The 20,157-nt window shown below is 43.5% G+C and overlaps 1 protein-coding gene across 11 annotated transcripts in view; it reads left to right on the top strand.

The window, feature by feature from the left end:
* The window catches only part of RPGRIP1L (RPGRIP1 like), a 146,250-nt gene that overhangs the window by 23,603 nt on the left and 102,490 nt on the right, over positions 1-20,157 (top strand). For all 11 annotated transcript variants that reach the window (XR_010920359.1, XR_010920358.1, XR_010920363.1 and 8 more), the window contains exons 5-7: positions 2,171-2,279; positions 5,071-5,214; positions 12,469-12,574. Coding sequence is in view for 7 of the 11 variants with exons in the window: in XM_067551131.1 (XP_067407232.1) it covers positions 2,171-2,279; positions 5,071-5,214; positions 12,469-12,574 (359 nt within the window). In the remaining 4 variants the exon portion in view is untranslated. The remainder of the gene's footprint in view (positions 1-2,170; positions 2,280-5,070; positions 5,215-12,468; positions 12,575-20,157) is intronic.

Raw genomic sequence — 20,157 nt, 5'->3', positions numbered from 1 at the left:
GCTTACCTCAGGATGAGTTCCGAGATCTCATCCAGCCGAGTTTCTCTCATCCAAGTTGTGGCAGGTCTAGGCTAGAAAGCACAGTGAGAATTTATTTGTGAGTGTTAGGCCTGACAGGAGTCTGCACTTTTGTAAATTGTTTCTCTAAGGGTATGTCTGCACAGCAGTTGGGAGGGTGCTTCCAAGCATGTGTAGACAGACGTGTATTAGTTCAGCTGAAGCTAGTGCACTGAAAATGGCAGAATGGCCATGGCAGCACAAGCAGCAATTCAGGCTAGTCACCTTAGTACAGTCTCGCCTGAACTTCTGGATACGGGTGGCTAGCCCAAGTTACTACCATGGCCACGCTGATATTTTTATCACACTAGCTTGGGTAGAACTAGTATCTGCAGTGGGAAGCACCCTGGCAGCTGCTGTGTAGGTATACTGACCGGTTAAGGATGCCCTTGTAAGGTTAATAGAATTTGGTATACAAAAGCAAGTGTTTAGAGCTTGGGTATGGTTGTGTTTTCTTTCCATCATGCCTGACTCTGTACTATGATGTTCACCATCAAAAAATGTCTTGAATGTTGTCTCAGCTTGCTCTTTAGGTAGTGATAGGCATAGATACCTTCAGTCTGGGTTGGGGAACACATCTAAGATCTTTGACTATATGTGGACGTTGGAGACTTCAGGAATCAGGGAATCATTGCTAGAGCTGTGGACCTTCACTGTGGCTTGATCTCAAAATCTTCCTTATAGATCAAAGGGAAACCAGCTTTTCAGAGACAATATGGTTACTTAAGCAGACAAGGGAGAGCTTGATTGCCCCTTTTGTGTAAGGAGGCAAGATCTCTCCAGGAATGAGTCTCTTGATCTCAGATGTGCCTATCTGCTATGCACCTGGCAGGCCCACAAACATTTTAACTGACTACTTGTGTCAGAAAGGGGTGGCTGAGTTTGAGAAGTCATTCAAATTCTCAGTGGCTTGTCTGATATTTTACCACATAGACAAAAAGGGTAAGGTAATATCTTTTATTGGAACAATTTCTGTTTGTGAGTAAGAACTTTCAAGTTAACACATCGATTTATGTGCTGTTAGTCAGAATAACAAAAATCCAACAAGGTATGCACTGGATATTAAGAATGATTAGCTATTCTTGGAATAACTAAGCTACTTAGAAAGTCAAACAGATAATTTGTAATCTTTGGAAATACATAAAAGTATCTCAAATCATCTCAGTTCAAAGGCTGCCTAACTAGGTAAGACTGTGTATTTAGTTCATTTTATGATCTTACTGGTGTTCCTGTGTCTTGAATGGCTCACTTATCTAAAGGGATGGCAGCCTCAATGGCATGTATCTTCAGTGTGCACGCATTAACAAATCACTAATCTCTTGATGCTGCAATAAGATTAGATGTTGGATTTGCGAGGGCAGTGCTTCAATCACTGTTTAACTAGCCTAGCGGGGCTCTTCAGGGATGTTAAATCTAGCTAGTCTATTTCCGCTGGGCTTTATGGAGACATAGTCATGAAAGATAGAGAGTTACATTGGCCATCCCTACTTCCCTGTTCTGGAGCCCAGATCTAAATAGAATTTCTGGAGATACAGAGGAACTGAAAGACCTTTAGAATAGATTGGAATATTTATACCATCAGTCTGTGAAATGTAAGACTTGAGGAAATTATTTGCATCCCTAAGTACAAACAACTAATCAAAAAGGTCCTGTGACTGCTAAGCTAGGTGTATGACTCCTCCAGTATGGCTCCATGGAAATAGTCCAATCAGAAAACAAGAATAGTTGCTGGCCAGTAACCACTTTTTAAAATATCATTACCGTTAAGTCTTCTTGCACTGAATTTATGTCCTTTGCTTGTTAAATTACAATAAATACCTTCTAAAAGGCCCATATCAAAAGTTATTGATAATATCTCCCTGCAATTGTGCATGCTGTTTTGTCCATACTAGAATTTTGATATCTGATCTGTGTGGTGCGTGTTCTGAATTTACACATAGCATTCTATTGTGTATTTAATATATATTAAAAATACCCTTTATGACATCTACACAGTAATTATAGACATTGATACTGTAAAGTGATTTTTTCCATTATGTTAAATATCTTTTTCATTAACTTCAATGTCAGAAATATGCCTGGTTTCTTTGTTTTTTTTTTTGTTTTTTTTTAGGAATGAGATTTCAGGATGTAGAAATGAGGTCCTTGAGATCCCCCCAACCCATGTTCCCAAGATACGGACATAGTTTGCTTGAAGAAGCAAGGGCTGAGATAAGAAATTTGTACAATATTTGTATTTCTTAATTTTCTATAATGTACAATTATTAGTATATCTGATATTATTGAGAAAAATATTTTGCAAGCATCAAGGTATTTTATAGAACTGCCACTCAAAACAAAAAATGGGGCCTTAGGATCTGGCATTGATTGTATTGGCATCAACAACACTGCACAAGAGATTTAGAAAATGAAAGTATAAGGATTCCTTATCAAATTGCATTGGGCAGAGAAATTTAGTACAGCAAAATATATGTACTCTAGTTGGAATTTGGTCAGGGATTAACATCCTTACTCATGCAAAATTTGCCTTGGAATCTTTTTTATGAATCTTAGTGGCCAGAGCATTGGTTTTACGTTTCATCCAAAAACCAGCACTTCTTGCAACACAATTTCCTCTATTGCCATTCTAGACTATTGGGTTAACACTGACAGAAGGAAGAAAGCTATATATGAAATTATTACTAACATACTTCTTGAAGCACTTGGGTTTACCCTGGAGATCTCCCATCAAAGTGGTGATCTAACTTCAGTGTAGCTTAACTGATGAATATGAAGATTCATAGTCCAAGTGAGTGGGCCAGATTCTGTATTGTGCATCTTGGAAGGTGCATCTTGGAGGATGGGAATGACAAAGCCTTAAAGCCATGAGGATATGTCTACACAGCAAAGAAAAACCTGCGGCTGGCCTCTGTCAGCTGACTTGGGCTTAGGCTGTGTTGCTGTTTCATTGCTGTGTAGATTTCCAGGCTCGGGCTGGATCCTAGGCTCTAGGACCCTCCGATCTCATCAGCTGTGGATGTCTAGTGGCTGTGTAGATATACCGTGAGTCATCTTTGCATTTCTTAGGTTCCAGGCTGCTCTTTGATTCAATCTAGTATGCATTGTAAGTTAGACCTGGAGCACAAAGAACCTCTGGCACGTCCCTACTCTGGGGGCTGTGTTGCCCAAGGGTGGGGTGAGGGGAAAAAGATAGCAAAGGTAGTTAATTTTTAACATAAAGAGAGAGATCTTTTGTCATATTGTTTCTCTGTACTAAAACTTATCAGTAGCTATTCTGGTTTTCTGAGGTCTGGCTTTTCCAAAGCCCATTTTTTGTGTTTGGCAGTAGTATTTCAGTAACGTTTATCCAAGTCAGACTTATTTAAGGTCCCATAAGGGCTAAATTTTCAATATTGGTATAAACTAAATATACAAATATCTGATTTTACATGTAACTACCTGTTCAGGTTTGCACTTTCATAGGTATAAATTTGAAGGCCATTCTTGGAGTGAAGAAGCTTTGATATATGTATTTCAATTTTACCCATGAGTTGTCTGAAGCTAATGAATTTTGTATACTGTTGTTAGCAGATGCAGCTAAAATATAGAGTAACAACCTGATAGTCTTTCACCCTTCGTTTTCCTGCTATTTGGTCCCTTGGGTGTAAATTCCACCTACTTAAAGCAACTTATTAATGTATAACTTAGACCACAGTTGATATCACCTCCGAATTTGGTCCTTGGTGAACAGTTAAAAGGGTGATTTCAAAATACTGTGCCTAATAATTTTCACTGAATAAAATACGCGGTAAATGTACCTCACCTTGGAGTGAATGTTCAGCCTAGTTTTCCCTCCCCCACGCCCAAATTTGCCAAAGGCTGAGCCTCCTAAACATATTGATCTCAGGAGCTATGTGAAGGCAACAGCTACCGACATGGTGTCCCACTTATTTCTGGCCTCCATGGCAGCACATCTCCTTGGCTTTGTACTAATGAATACAAATTATGATGCTACAGAAGCTCAAGAAAGGGTTAAACCCAAACTTTTTCAGAGACTTGCAGTTTCAACAAGGCCTACAGAGAACTAACCACAGATGCTTTGACCTTATGCGGGGACACCGATCTTAGTCACCAGTCAATAGCAAACATATGGCCAGACAAACTCAAGATGCAACATATACATTTAATAGTGTTAATAGCTAGTAACTATATCTAAAGTACCAAAAGTTTTATAGTGGAAGAAACTTTTAATAAAGACATACAACAAGAAAACTACACACACTACTACTTCTATAATTGCAGTGGAAAAAAAATCTGAGGTTACTTTGCCGAGAAACATTCTAGATCTGGGAGTTTGTTTACTAAGATGATTCTCAAAATTATCAATATATCATTTTTGATTAATATGATGGGCTGATCTGCTTGTCTTTGGGCAAACCCAGATCTGGTAGAACTCACCTGAGATACCACCTCGTCAAAATAAATTTCACTACTTGTAAAAGTTAGTCATTTTGACACAGTGCCTAAATTGCACTGCTCAACACTACCTAACCCAAAATAAAAGGTTAAAAATGGAGTTCCTTGTTTTAGTCCATTGAGGATCTGTTAATTGTTTCATCCTGGAGGTGAAGTTTTCTTGCCCTGAAACTTTCTGGCAACAGAAAATTAAGAGTAGGACACACTTAACATACCCTGCTAAACAAACAAACTTAATTTAAACCACTTAACATCTTTAAAACATATATTATGAAGGGGTTAGCTATTGTAATTAAAAATGCGGCCAATATTTGATTGTTCGACTTTTTGAACTATTTGGATCCCCCTACGTGAACTAAAATATGTACTTAATAATCTTCATGATAAATAAATTTCTAGAAGTTTAAATTAGCACCTTTATTCAGATGGGTGAGAAGATTTGATCCAGGAGCGTAGCTTTGCACAAGATACTGAAAGGAAAGCAGAAAGAAAAGTATCTAATTTTTATCTAGTTCTTATCAAAATCCTCTGAATGGAAGCTGCTTTGTTAACTTGCAGGGAGAACGTGATTGAGTCACAAAAGGGACATATTGAAGAACTGGAGCACACTGGAGAGGTACTAAGGAGTCAGATAAGAAAGAAGGAAAAGGAGTTTGAAGAATCTCTTCTGCAACTGAAAGAGCAACAAGCAAGAGGGCAAAGGTATTCTGAAAAATGGAAGCTTTCATATCATAAAGCTTAATGCCTTCTGTATGTATCAGGGTGAAGCATTAGAGACATGTCCTAATTCATATATCCTCCATATTTCTCAAAACAGTACAGAGTATTTAGATAATGATTCTAGAAACAAATGAAATGTATTCTGCTTATTTCTTTGTGCTGTAATGCTGAGCCCTGAAGCATTCAAGCAAAACCTTGCCCTGCATGAGCTTACCCAGTTAGTATGCTGAGGAGTATACCCAGGCCCTAAGTCTACATATATGATGATCTCAGTCAAATGAACGAGTCCCATAATCACTTCAAATAGAATCTCACAAATGGCAACATGAATGACCACTCTAGAAAGCTTATTAAATTTTGAACAACACTTGAGTTTCTCATGTTAATTTTTTTTTAAGTATTTAGATATGGATATTTTTGAATGTTTCTTAATTCTCAGTGTTACTTCAGAGGCTGTTAAATGCAGTAAAATGATGGCCTTCTCAGATGTTTGAATGAAAATGTCAGAATGCCCTTTGTAGGTATGCAGTGGAAGAAACTGAAGACTGTTGTATTCCTCCCTCTTCTTGCTACCTCTTATTTTTTCCATGCCTTCTCTTTTTTATATTCCTATATATTTTCCCTTCCACTTTTCCTTATTCCTCACTTCTCTTCTCTTTCCCTTTCCTCTTTTGTCCTCACCATCTGTCCTTCTTCTTTGTTCTGTTATTCTCCACCCTCAAAACTTCCTTTTCTCCTTTGCATTATTTTTCCGCTCAACATTTTTTTCTAATTTTCCTTATTCTCATCCACTTCTACTCCTGTGCTTATTTTTTTATGCTCTTCCCAACCTTATTTTATGCTTATTCCCAACCCTTTCACCTTCACCTGATTTGTTTTGTTTAAACTTAATTTTTTTGACTGTTTAGAACTGAATTAACACAAGAAATCTCTGCCAGCTCTGGCTGAAAGTAGTAGTAATGTATATTTTTAAGAGCTACACAAGACAGATCTATTGAGTGACCTGATTTTGTTACAGCAACACTCAACAGCACTGTTTGCTCTCCTTTTGTCATCTTCTGTCTTACTTCTCAATCTTTACCAATCCCAATTATCTATTGCTACTTTTCATTGGAGTTTCATTTAGGGCTCATTACTCCATTTCATGCAGGCAAAAATCCAGTTGACTTCAATGGAAGTTTGTGCAGACTTAATACTGACAAATCAAGCCCTTAATTATACTGAATATCCTCCAGGGCAGGGAACCTCGACTTGTGTGTCTGTACGCTGTCGTGCACATCAGTAGCACTACATATTTAATAAATGTTACTGTTAAATTATTTAGTATGTCATAATTGATCTCAGTCTAGAATGTCTTTCTTTTAAAACATAATATCTGATTCCTTGTTCAAAACCTGGTCCTGAAGTGTTATAAATCTATATACTAGTAGTTCCTGACATTTATGGAACATAGTCTTTACAGAAAATATTATTGAAATTCCTTGCAGTTGTTGATTGACCAGTTTTATTTGTCATCAACTTGACATAAACTTTTTGTCATCCCAGGTCTATAATAGTCATGAATAGGAACTAAAATACCCTTTAATTAAAATAATGTTTTTTCCTGTTGTTGCAGCCCATAGAACATTGAGCTGTGATTTTTGCATATGTTCCATAATCCTTTATTAGCAAAACTCTTGTGTCCTTTACAAGCAGTCTGTGTGTATGTTTTTTGGACCAAATTCAATATAAAAAATTAAACAACATAATCCACATCATTTGCCTATTTATAAAGGAGGTCCTAAAGTAAATATAAAAGAGTTCAATGTGAAAAGCACATGCACATGGATAAAAGCAGAAAATTAAATGTCCAGTACATCATAAAGAATATTAGAATTGTTACAAAATGTGTTAATAGTTAGGCTTCACCCTGCCCATGTAAAGGTAGGTGGGGGAGAGAATAGCTAAAGGAGTGCTAACCTTGTGAGCACAATGGTATGTGTAGTAGAATGTGAGAGCCTGAGACATGAGGCCTAGTATAACAGGCCGGTGTGAGGCCTGAGGCTTGAGCTAAAGTAACAATCAAGCCCTGCTGTTAGCAGAAGTTCAGGCTGTGAGTCTGCGTGCAAGTTCGCAGAAACTGGCAAAAACAGAGCCGGTAGTGCAAAAATACACATTCCGGAAGAAGTGCTAGGCACAAAATACTCAGCAAGCACATTCCAAAAAGCTGGTACCAGAACATCCCGATACCAGAAATGGTACAAGCTCACTCCTCAAAGATAACCAGGATGCACTGACCCCTCTTAAAGATAAGGTCAGGATGACAATGTGATGGACAGAGATGTTTTGATCGAATCATCCCGTACAAGGTAAAGGGTGGTATCTTACCACGTCAGAGGGTGGCAACTACAGATGTCAGAAGGGCAATATGCAATTTGTTTGTATCAGTGTATAAAAGAGAGTCTCAGAGGAAGCATGTTTGTCTGATGAGTGAGGAACTGAAAGTCCCACTGTTTATTGAGCCAGTCCATTGTCATGGTCTCAATCTATTAAGTGTACCTGTAGCACATATAGGGCGCTTTTTACCATGCTTTGTCGTCAATAAAGCTGGCCAAGAGCCTTCATTACTGAAACGAATCTCTGGTCTTACTGGGTATTTCAGTCATAGTTTACTGTATTGGCTATCTGCACAGAGCTGGGACAGCATGCACACTAAAAAAACACACACAGCCAACACCTGACAACAGTATGAAATAGTCACTTCTGGTCCATAATTAATAAACTGATCCTTAAATTAAAATGGTTTATGAAGTGCTCTCTGTGAATATTTATAGAGTATGAACTGCAAGGATCCAATTGCCTCAGTTCTGTCATTTCCAGATTTGGTTATGGGTGCACACACCTTTACTCATTATCCTTAGAGTTCAGTTTGTCTTTCTTTCTCGGGGCCCTAAAACTGTCATTTGACATGCTATTATAGGAGGATAGTCTCATTCTACACCATGATCCACCTGGCAGCTTGAATCATGGGATTTAAATAATTCTGGTCTTCTCTCCTCTCAAGAAGTTTAAAAAATTCCATTGCAATACAGAAACCTGTTGATATTAAAGGGCTGCTAATCAGAAATAGTGGGGGTTTGGGCAGCTGGCTATGTCTCCTTGTTCTGCTTCCAAATCAAGTATTCTGGAATTTTATAATACCTAAAGGCCTTTTCTTGTCTTAAATTAGCATTCATTTGGCTACTGTCTGGGTGTATTCATTTCCAAAGGCAGCTCAGAAATTAACGTAGGGAAATCCTATGGCCTGTGTTATACAGGAGGTAACATTAGATAATCCCTGTGGTCCCTTCTGTCTTTATAATCTGTAAACCTGGGGATTGTGTGATGCCTGAAGGACTCGATGAGTGTACTTCGAGCAATCTTTGAACCTGTTTCATCATGGGATCTCAGCCTGGTGCTCACAAGATTAAAAGATACTTTGAATCTTTAGGAAAACAACTTTTTACCACTTTATGGTTAAAAAAGCATTTGTTATTGCAAGACTTTGTATTGTGACTTTAAAAGTGCAATACAAGAGGACTTAGAGATCCCAACCCACACTATAGCTTCTTCATGCCATTCTAGAATTACCCTCATGCCGTACAAGAATAGGCTGGACATAGGACTAGAAATAGAACAAGGGGTGTGGCTGGAGTGTTCAAGGTCCAGAAATTCTGGCTTGCACAGCAGCACATAGGCAGCAGTGTCAAAGCTACTATAAGTCAGAACAGCCCTGTGGAGTGCTCTGACCTGTATTGAGGACCACCCTAGCCCCCAAATAGGGGAATATAACTTTGAGAAACTTGACATATAGGTTATCAGGCTGGATGCATTTATTTTTTTAATTTAATTTAGTTTGGTTGTTTTTAATTTAGAGATGGGCAAAAACATAATTACCTAATGATTAGATAATTTCTGCAGAACACAATGTTCAAGTCAGAATACTTAAACTCTCAACAATTACCTTTTTGCAAGCAGTTAATCCTTCAAGTAACTTAATTGCTCTTGATACTTTCCAAAAACATGCTTTGAAGCAGCTCAGAAGTGCATTTATGAAACAGATTCTTTAAAATGCACTTCATCTGTCAATATATAAAAATAGTGTTTTGTATCTGTAATAGCATTTTTTCTGCAATAGGACTTCAGGATCAGGCCTACGAATGTATAGATTTAGGAGTGTAATACATTAAGTTCTCTTGACTACAGTGTTTGCAGGTTAGCAATTCTATTCCCAGATTAGAAGGACCAAACGTGGTAGACCTAATGTGGCATTGCGGATTCAGTGGAACAACACATGAGTAAGACTTTGCCAAATCAGGCCCAGTGCAAACAGAAACTTGTACACACATTTCCATCTGACTTCTCACACCTGCCTTGTCATGCTCACACTAGTTTGTGTGCCTGCAGATCAGGGATTTGCTGATGGCTGGATAGTTATTTTGCTTTGCGTACACACACAATCCCTATTCCACATGCAAATACCGAGTTGGACTGAAAGCAGGAATGCAGATGTGCACACTAAGATACATATTGTCTTGATTTCTATGTGTATGGATCTAAATTGAAATGGTTAATATATAATTTGATATATGAATTCAAATAGTTCTAGTTTCTCTTTTATCAGCATCTGATGACAGCAATGCGATACTTAAAGAGTAAATGATTGCTTTTTTTCTTTTATTTGACCACCATTAAAAAAAATCAGAAGTATGAAACAAAAAAATAACCCTATTAAAACTGTTATGGACATGTCTTAAACCAGTATACAATTTTGTCACTTCAAACATGTTGTAGAAATGAGAAAAATACACACTATGGTGATATTATGTTCTTTACTTCCATTTTTAGGATTAATCTGCATAAATTTTGAGGGCATTGATGGGAGACTGATCCTGTTCTACTAAAAAAATATTGGCCAGTTCTCTCACCTTTTCTCTTATTTTAACACTGAATAAAGAGGGAAAGGGTCCTGACATTTGTTTTCTGTTTGAACATGGGCTAACAATATGGAAATAATTGACAGCTGCTTGTGTAGCTGATATGGCAATTGGGGCTGTCTTCAAGAAATATTCAGTAACAGCTGTCTCAATGTTCTAGCGTATGATAGTTTGAGGTTCTCAGTGACATTAATGTAAATCAGGAATAGCTCCACTGTAGTTAATTTCACTGGTGTAACTGATATGCAAATAAGAAAAAAGTAAGCCCATAGTATTGAATGAATTCTCTGTATTCTCACATGTAACTTTAGGGGAGGAGTACAAAAGTTATTTTGGACCAAATTTTGGCTATAGTGGGAAAAGACAGCTTTAATAGGTGCTCATATTCTGGTTCATATTAGATCTGTGATCTTTTTGCATAAATTATTTCTGCTCGGAGACAGAATAATTGGGATGAGGTACTATGCTTTGTCCAGGTGATCACATAAGTATATGTACATAGACTATTCATAGGGACCACTCCAACTTCCCCCAACCACTGTCTCTTCAGGTGCTCTGTGATGTCAGTTGTGGAAGATCTGAGGAGTCACATTTCCATGGTTTTATAGGAGAAACAAAAATAGGAAAAGCAGCTTCTGCCAGGTGTTCCCACCACTACCAGCAGGCTTTCAGGTGTGCATCTATGTACATCATCAGCCAGAACATAGTCACTTAATAGGAGTAATGTGATATAATGTATGTCTGAGAGGAAAAACTTGATGCATTTGCCTTTGTAAATATTTGAGAAAATATATATATTAAAGTCCATACAGTGCTTAAAAATAAGCATTGTTTATTTTCAGTAACTAGCAACTGTATCAGGTTAGATATTGTCAAAATTGTTAATAACTAAATTCTAATAAATATCTACTTTTCCTGACTTTGAAGGGCTGGTGTAGTAACAAGCATTGGCAAAACCATTCAAATCAAATACTGTTTCAGTCACTGTTGAAGATAATGGTTAATTTTGATTGTCAGGAGTCATCTGCACATCATAAATCTCACTATCATCTGCTCCTTTTGTTTACTTAAAAACCAAAAAGTCCTGTAAAAAGCTTTTGAAGGGATCAGTACTGTAAGTTTGGAACAAGATTAATAAAAATATGCCACTACATGTAGCTGGCAAGAGATAATGTTGCTATCTATATATGCCACAACTCTAATGTATATAGATAACATGTTTTGGACACGTGATTATTTTAGTATTTTTTTAGTGCTGTTTCTTGAGGACGATCCCAGGTTTATAAGCTTGTTAATCGTTTGTGTAAGGGCAATTTTCTGGGCAATACATAAACTCAATGAACTTTGATATTTTAAAGAATAAAAATAAGTATTTCAAGTCCTCAGCTGGTTTACAGATGTGTAAGCTTTGTAGTCCATTTTCTGTTTCCTGCATGGCGTTGTGACAATTTTTCTAATAGCCTGTAATAGATAAATATTAGAGGAGAAATTATACATTTCAAGCACTGTTGCTATAGTCTGATTTTTATCTCACTTTATTTTGTATTTGTAAAAAGCAGGGGTTTCTCTTTGCTTTGAAATAGATGCAAAAATAATGAGGTCACCTTTAGCTGTTTGAGGTAAAAGTTTTTTGGAAACATATTTTTAGGTTTGTGATAACCTTTAGCAAGCTTTTCCTATTAAATAATGTATTCTCAATTTAATCTCAGCATGGGAAGTATATAACAGAATTGTAGGCATATAGAGTTTCTGCATAGATGTTAAGTGTTTTTATATAGTTAAAGACACATCTGCAGCTTATTTGAATGCTGGTCTTAGGGCATTATCTGTGTAAAATTCTAAGTCAGTTTTCTTGGAGATATTTGAAATGTTTAAGCTCCAAGAGGAAACTCCAATAAGTAATCCTATAACCACATACTTTCAAAGAAAGTGGATAGATTGCAAAACAAATGATCTTACTGCTTTAAGCATAGATTGCTCCCTGCACTATAGTATTGTTTTATATAGTTTTATATTGTCAACAAACATGTTCAAATAATGATTGCTGCTTATTTGTCATCTTCCAGTAAAACATGAAATTATTTAAAATCTATAATGCAAATTTTAAAAGAAGGAATTAAGTTGGCTATTACACGCTAAACCTCCTCCTAGGTGTGTGATGGAAGTAAGAAGCCATGGAAAACTGATTTGCAAGGGGTTTAACTTTTCAAGGCAAAACTAATAAGGAGACTTATTGTACCTTAAATCTCACCATAAGTTTCTTTTTTATACAATTTGGAAGGTTAAACATTCGGGACAATGTGGAAATGATAAAGCTTCACAAACAACTGGTGGAGAGAGGCAATGCTCTTGCAGCAATGGAAGGAAAATTTCTCCAACTTCAAGAGGTAACTAACTTGCAACAGTAACATTCTATTCTCACATCATATGACAACACTGAACATTTAAGAATAGATTATATAAAATATTATACACAAGTTACCTGAAATTTATAATGTTTCTAGTATTAAAATAGTTTTGTGGAAGGGTCCACCAGGCCCTAAAGATCTTGCTTGTATGCAGGGAGCTCATTCCTGGGAGTGCAGGGTTTTGGTGTGCTCCAATTTTTGTTATACAGGTAAACTACAGATTTCCATCTGTCTCAGGTAATGACTGAAATCTTTCTAAAACAGGATTTCATAAAAACAAATGTTGATTTCAATGTGAATTTGAAATATGGGGCTGGAGCTGTGTTGAAAAAGCAGAAATTTGACTTCAGAATTCTAAGGATTGGGCTTCACTTGTATCTATAATGTTTTAAGGACCAATTTAAACCACAGATTTTACTTTAAAAAAATAAGCAACATTTTCTGTAAAATAATTACCAGAAGTCAGGCTGGTTGCTGCGTGGTGGATTCCATACATGGTTTGTAGGTCCATCTCCTTGCTGCCTTTTCCCCTCATGTACATCATATACCCATGGAGGACCCTGTGCAGGTCAAGGGACAAGTGGGACAATGGCAGTGAGGCAACTAACCTTCTCCTCTCTGTTCTGTTTGGACCATTCAGGCAATGAACCTGTGTGGTGGTGGGGAGGATGTCCCCCTTCTTAAAATGGAGCAGCATCAGATGTATTTGTTATTTGTAAGGGGTGTAGTTTGGGACTATTTTTTCTCAACTGACAGGGATGTCATTTAATTCACAGTAAGTGAAACGTTGTTCAAATCCTTTAGCCTTGTCTGAAGCTAACCCTTTGTTTTGGATTGTCTTGTAAGCAATTTATTTTCTGTTTTATGTGTGCACGCTTCCTTTACAATTGCAAACTGAAATAGTGATCCAACACATAATAAGCTTCTAAACCAGAAAATTTACTGAAATAAGAATGACACATTTTTAAAACTTCAGGCAAAAGAAACCCTTGATGGAGAGTTGCAGCATTAGCTGTGTAGAATAAGGGATCAATAAATACAGAATAAATAACAAGCAACTGAAATAGAGGGCTATAATTCCATCATGGTTTCATATGGGTGTCATAAACTCAAATATCAAAGCTTAAGTATTTGGTACAGTCAGATAACCCTAAGACTGTTATCCTGAAAAAAGTGAAGATAAAAGTGAATAAGACATGCATAGTTCTACTTCGAGTGATTGCTCATATCCATTCCAATATAGGTGAGTGCGTGCCCTGTGCACTGGTTCCCGGAACTTTTTTCCCCTTAGCAAGCCCTGTAGGGCTGGCTCTGGCGCCCCCTGGAGTGCCGTGCTCATGCCGAGGTATATGAGGCGCCGCCGGCCCTGCGGGTCCTCAGTTCCTTCTTTCCACCTGTGACGGTTGCTGGAACGTCTGCCTCTTGCTCAGCAAGTAGCTTCCCCATTGTTCTACCATTGTTTGTTAGATAAGTAGCTGTTAAGTATAGTAGTTAAGTTTGCATAGTTGTTAGTGTTAAGTGTAGTTAGATTAGATAGATAGCCCTCAGGGGCTTAAGGTTGGGCCATGCCTGGCTCAACCAGTTTCAAATCCTGTGCTGCGTGCAGCAAGGCATTCCCCGTGAGTGACCCTCATGACTGCTGCCTCCGTTGCCTCGGAGAGCAGCATTGAAAGGACAGATGCAAGATCTGCAAGGCCTTCAATCCACGTACGCAGGAGGAGAGAGACGCGTGCTTGAAGGCCATCCTGATGGAGTCCGCACTCCGACTGGACTCTGAACAGGCGCAATCCCTATGGCACCGACCGTCTCCTCGGTGCGGAGTGCCCCACTGGCACCAGAGTCGACCCATCGACAGGCTATGGTGCCGAAAAGAAAGAAGCGGCAGGACGCCGCCCACAAGGACTTCCCCGCACCGCCCGTCCAGCTGGGGGACAGTCAGGAGGTGCACCACCCCCGTGCCGTGGAGAGTACTCTGGCACCAGCATCTCCCCACAGGGAGCCTCCCCCGACTCCTGGGGCTGGGGGAGTGCCCCTGCAAGGGCCGTCAATGCCGGAGGCGTTCACTGTGGCACACGCCCTCATGGTATGCCCACGCCTCCGTGCCCCCCTCGGCCGAGGGTGCAGGGACCGGAGTCTCGGGGTAAACCCACGTTGGTTGGCCCAGTGGGTGGTCGAGACAGGAGTCCAAGTCTCCCCCCAGACGGTCGCAGAGGGTAGAGTGTGTGGGCTCCCCTCCCAGCTCCAACTCTGAGTCATCGAGCTCCTCGACACGGAGGGCGGTCTAGAGGTTTGCACGCGAGGCGACGCCGATACAGTTCCGCCTCGCGCGGGGGGTCACAGTTCCAAATCTCGCACCCCAGCACCGAGTACAGTGCGGCACCAGTCTCGATCCCTGGCACGCAGCCTGGCATGGATCCCGGGGCCAGAAGAGACCCGACGTGCTCGACACCGGTCCCGATCCCCGGCACACAGCCTGGCGCAGATCCCGGCGCCTGAGGAGACAACTAAGCCCCGCCGGTCAAGATCACCAGCATGTAGCCTGGTGCGGATCCCGGCACTGACAGAGGCACAATGGTACCGATCCCGATCCCCGGACCGTAGACTGGCGAGGATCCCGGTGCTGAAAGACTTGGCATCGACGGCAACATCGGCACTGCACTGATCACGGTTTTCAGAGTCGGAGCCGGCACCGAGACATCACAACCGGCACCGTTCCCAGTCCCCAAGGGGGAGGCGCCATCGTAAGACCTCAGCACTGAGGCGGAGGTCGTATTCCAGCTCCTTTAGCCACTCGCCCCCCCACCGGCACCGCAGGCATCGGCACCGATGATCCTTCTCCTCGTTGACATCGTTTCGGGGCAGGTTGTCAGTGAGGGCTGGCAGAGGCCATAAACATCACAGGCACCGATCCAGCGGCTCAGGGTCCCGTGCCTGCCACCACAAGGCTTCTCATTTGGCACTGGTGCAGGCACCGGCATGGCCACAGGGGCCTTGGCAGTGGCCGTACTGGGGGCCATGAGGGACTCAGATGGGCCTGGGCACAGTCTTGGTCCACTCCTCAGTGGCCCAACCAGCACCCCTCCCTCCAAGCCAGCCAGACAAGGGCTATTCCTCGGAGGAGGAATCGGACCCTGAAGAGGGCCCCTCCCACATTTCTCCTCTTCTTCCCCGATGATGCGGCCGCCAGGGATCTTTGGGCATCCCTGCTAGAATTCAAGGCACACCATGAACTACTCAAGAGGGTGGCCAGTAATTTAAATTTAGAGGTCAAGGAGCTCTCTGAGGAGGAGGACCCCCTCTTTGGTGTGGCAGCCAACCCCCTCTTTAGTGTGGTGTGGCCCTGCCAGTACATGAAAGGGTACTGAAGCTGGCCAAGGCCTTTTGGCAAACCCCTGCCTCAGTTGCCCCCACGTCCAAGGGCGCTGTGAGAAAATACTATGTTCCCTTGGAGGGGTTCGAATTTCTCTACACCCACCCTGCTCTGGGAACTCTCATGGTTGATGCTGCCAACCAACGAGACAGGCAGGGGACCCAGGGCAATACCCCCCAAAATAAAGAGAATAAGAAACTAGACCTCTTCAGTTGAAAGGTTTATTCTACAGGGGCCCTGCAGCTGAGGATCGCCAATCACCAGGTGCACCTCGACCGATACAATTTGAACATCTGATCCTCCTTGCGGAGATTCATGGAGGGATTGCCACAGGACCAAGCAGCGGACTTCGTGATTGTCATAGATGAAGGCGCTGCAGTCACAGCGCCTTACAAACAGTTAATGATGCAGCAGATACCGCTAGCAGGGCCATGGCTTCAGCCATTGTAATGTGGTGGTGTTCATGGCTGCAGTCCTCGGGGTTATCTCAAGAGGTCCAACAGTCCATCCAGGACCTGCCCTTTGATGGGGCTGGACTCTTTTCGGACAAGACCGATGACAAACTTCACGCCCTGAAGGACTCGAGGGCCACCCTCAAATCCCTAGGGTTCTACACTCCACAGGCCTCGAGGTGTCAGTCTCGGCCCCAAGCCCAACAGCAGCCCCAGCCGGCCCCTAGGCAGCCTCCCACGCCCGCTCAACCCAGGAGGGGCCAGGATAGGTATAGGGCACCTAACCGACGCGACCTCTAGGGGTCCTCGGCAGGCCCCCAACAAGACCCAGCCAAAGGACAGAACAATAAAAGACTATTTTGATGGTGCGCCCGAGGGTGGCACCTTGATTGTTCCCCTGGATCTGACCCTTCCGTTCTTTCACAGACTCAGACCTTACTACACTGAATGGCAAAACATCTCTTCAGACCGTTGGGTCCTCTGAGTAGTCCTCAAGGGCTATGCCCTTCAGCTCACGGCCTTTCCCCTGGACTCTCTCCCTACCCTGTCCCTCTTCAGGGACCCCTCTCACGAGCAACTCCTCATAAAGGAGGTGAACTCGCTCCTCCTCCTCGGGGCTGTGGAAGAGGTTCTTCCATGGGAAAGGGGAGAAGGAGTATTTCCTTATACCCAAGGCAAAGGGGGGGCCTGAGGCCCATATTAGACCTCCGCTGTCAGAACAAATTCATCAGGCGCCTCAGGTTCCGTATGGTTTACCTAGCCTCCATCATTCCCGCTCTGGATCCAGGGGACTGGTATGCTGCCCTCGACTTAAAGGATGCATATTTCCACATTTCCATCCTCCCCAGTCACAGACGTTTCCTCCGGTTTGTGGTAGCTGGCTGCCACTACCAGTTTGCGGCCCTACCCTTTGGCCTCTCATCCGCCCCCAGGGTGTTCACAAAGCGGTGGTGGCGGCCCACCTGAGCCGCACAGAGGTTCAGATCTTCCCCTACCTGGATGACTCGCTGATTCGGGGCAAGTCCAGGGCCCACGTGAGGAACAGCCTGGCACTCACCTGTGCGACATGCACCAGACTGGGACTGCTCATCAACGAGCAGAAGTCCACTCTCACCCCAGTGCAGCGCATAGACTTTATCGGGGTCACCCTGGATGCCACCCAGGCCAGAGCCCTCTTCCCACAGCCTCGCTTCGAGGCGATGGCTGCCATAATCGACAATCTCCACAGATCCCCCACAACGACAGCCAGGCACTGCCTGCAGCTGTTGCGACACATGTCGGCCTGTACGTATGTGGTGAGGCTGGCTCGCTTGAAGCTCAGGCCTTTCCAGGCGTGGTTAGCCTCGGTGTATGCACCAGCCAGTCACTTCTTGAACAGGGTGGTCATGGTTCCCACTCAGGTCCTGACCTCCCTGAACTGGTGGAGGGACCCAAGGGAAGTACTCAGGGGAGTCCCCTTCAGAGACTTGGCACCATCGGTAACCCTCATCACGAATGCCTCGGATGTGGGCTGGGGGGCCCACATCAGCAGCGACCTCAGCACCCAGGGGCTCTGGTCGGCAGAGGAGAGGTATCTTCACATTAACGTCAGGGAGCTCAGGGCCGTCCGCCTGGCCTGCAAGGTGTTCCTCAGATTTCTGAGGGGCAGGATGGTGCAGGTCCTCACGGACATCACAGCAGCCATGTTTTACATGAACAGGCGGGGGCAGGAGGGGGGGCGTGCTTCTTGGCCCGTTGCCTTTCGACTTTGGGACTTTGCGGTGAGGCACGACTTCCACATATCTGCCTCTCACCTCCAGGGGGTCAGGAATGACGAGGCGGACCGCCTCAGCAGGTTGTTTCTACCCCGCCACCACTGATCACTGCACCCGGAGGTGGTGACTTCTATTTTCCGAAGTGGGGTGTTCCCCAACTGGACCTGTTTGCGTCGTCCTGGAACAAGAAGTACCCGAGGTTCTGCTCGCTCCGGAGTCGCTAACCAGGCTCCATCTCTCTCATAGACTGGACGGGGACCCTGATGTACACATTCCACTGCTGCCCAAGGTCCTCTTGAAGATCAAGAGGGACAAAGCGGACATCATATTTATCGCCCCAGCCTGGTCGAGACAGCATTGATTCAGCATGTTGCTGGACCTGTCCATCGTCCCGCCGCTACCGCTCCCGAGGCGTTACGACCTGCTCTCCCAGGACCAGGTTCGCCTGCCGCATCCGGACCTGGACTCCCTCCACCTGACGGCATGAGACTCTGTGGCTGACGGAGGGAGAGAGAGCCTGCTCAGTGCAGGTCCAACAGGTTCTGCTGGGTAGCAGAAAACCTTCCACTCAGGTGGTGTACCGGGCCAAGTGGAAGCGTTTTACCTGTTGGGAGGAGTCCTGGGGTATCCCACCGAGCTGTTCGCCCATACAGTTGATTTTGGAATACCTGCTCCAACTGAAGGTCCAGCACTGGCCTCCCTGAAGGTGCACCTGGTGGCCATCTTGGCCTTCCACCAGCCGATGGAAGGGAGGTCATTATTCTCGCACCCCATGTCCATCAGGTTCCTTAAAGGGGTGGAGAGGCTATACCCGCAGGTCCGCGACCCGGTGTCTCCCTGGGATTTGAACCTGGTCTTTGCTGCTCTGACGGAACCCCCCTTCGAGCCCATGGCTACATGCCCGCTGCTCATCCTCTCTTGGAAAGTAGCCTTCTTGGTGTCTATTACATCGGCTAGGAGGGTCTCCAAGATAAGAGCTTTGACCTCGGAGCCACCCTACACCGTCTTTTATAAAGACAAGGTGCGGCTGAAACCCCACTCGGCCTTCCTGCCTAAGGTGGTGTCCTAGTTTCATTATAACCAGGATATCTTCCTCCCCATGTTGTTTCCTAAACCGCACGGTTCGGAGGAGGAGCGGAGATGGCACTCGCTGGACGTGAGACGAGCCCTGGCCTACTACATCGAGCGGACTCGACCGTTCAGGAAGTCGACGCAGCTGTTCGTGGCAGTGGCGGACTGGATGAAGGGCTCACCTGTCTCCACCCAACGCATCTCCACCTGGATCACCGCTTGCATCAGGACCTCCTACGAGGAGGCGAAGGTGACGCTTCTAGGACCTGTGTCAGCGCACTCAACCAGAGCCCAGGCCTCGTCGGCGGCCTTCCTGGAAAGAGTGCCCCTACAGGACATCTGCAAGACAGCAACCTGGTCGTCGGTCCACGCTTTCATGTCCCACTATGCCATCGTGCAGCAGACGAGAGAGGCTTTGGCAGGGTCGTGCTGATGAGAGTTACAATAGCCTCCAATGTATGGCTATTTAATCACCTATATTGGAATGGATATGCACAATCACTCTAAGTAGAAAACAGGGTTACTTACCAGTAACTGTTGTTCTTCGAGATGTGTTGCTCATATCCATTCCACACCCACCTTCCGTCCCTGCTGTCGGAGTTGGCAGAAAGAAGGGACTGAGAGCCCGCAGGGCCAGCAGCGCCTCATATACCGCGGCATGAGCCAGGGGGCACCTGAGCCGGCCCTATGAGGCTTGCTAAAGGGAAAAAAGTTCCAGGAACCAGTGCACAGGGCACACACTCACCTATATTGGAATGGATATGAGCAACACATCTCGAAGAGCACCATTCAGTAGCGATGTATGTTTTTCAGAAATATAAAGATGATTGTTCTCATGAACACTGAAGTTAATTATCACGTACTTTCAATTTCCACCAGTTGAAATGCAAATAATTTCTGCCCATTTACCCTTTT

Source organism: Emydura macquarii, unplaced genomic scaffold, assembly GCF_026122565.2.
Source record: "Emydura macquarii macquarii isolate MOO-44397 ecotype Brisbane River unplaced genomic scaffold, CSIRO-AGI_Emac_v2 contig_295, whole genome shotgun sequence".
Classification (NCBI taxonomy): domain Eukaryota; kingdom Metazoa; phylum Chordata; order Testudines; family Chelidae; genus Emydura; species Emydura macquarii.
This window is presented reverse-complemented; position numbering and strand designations above follow the sequence as displayed.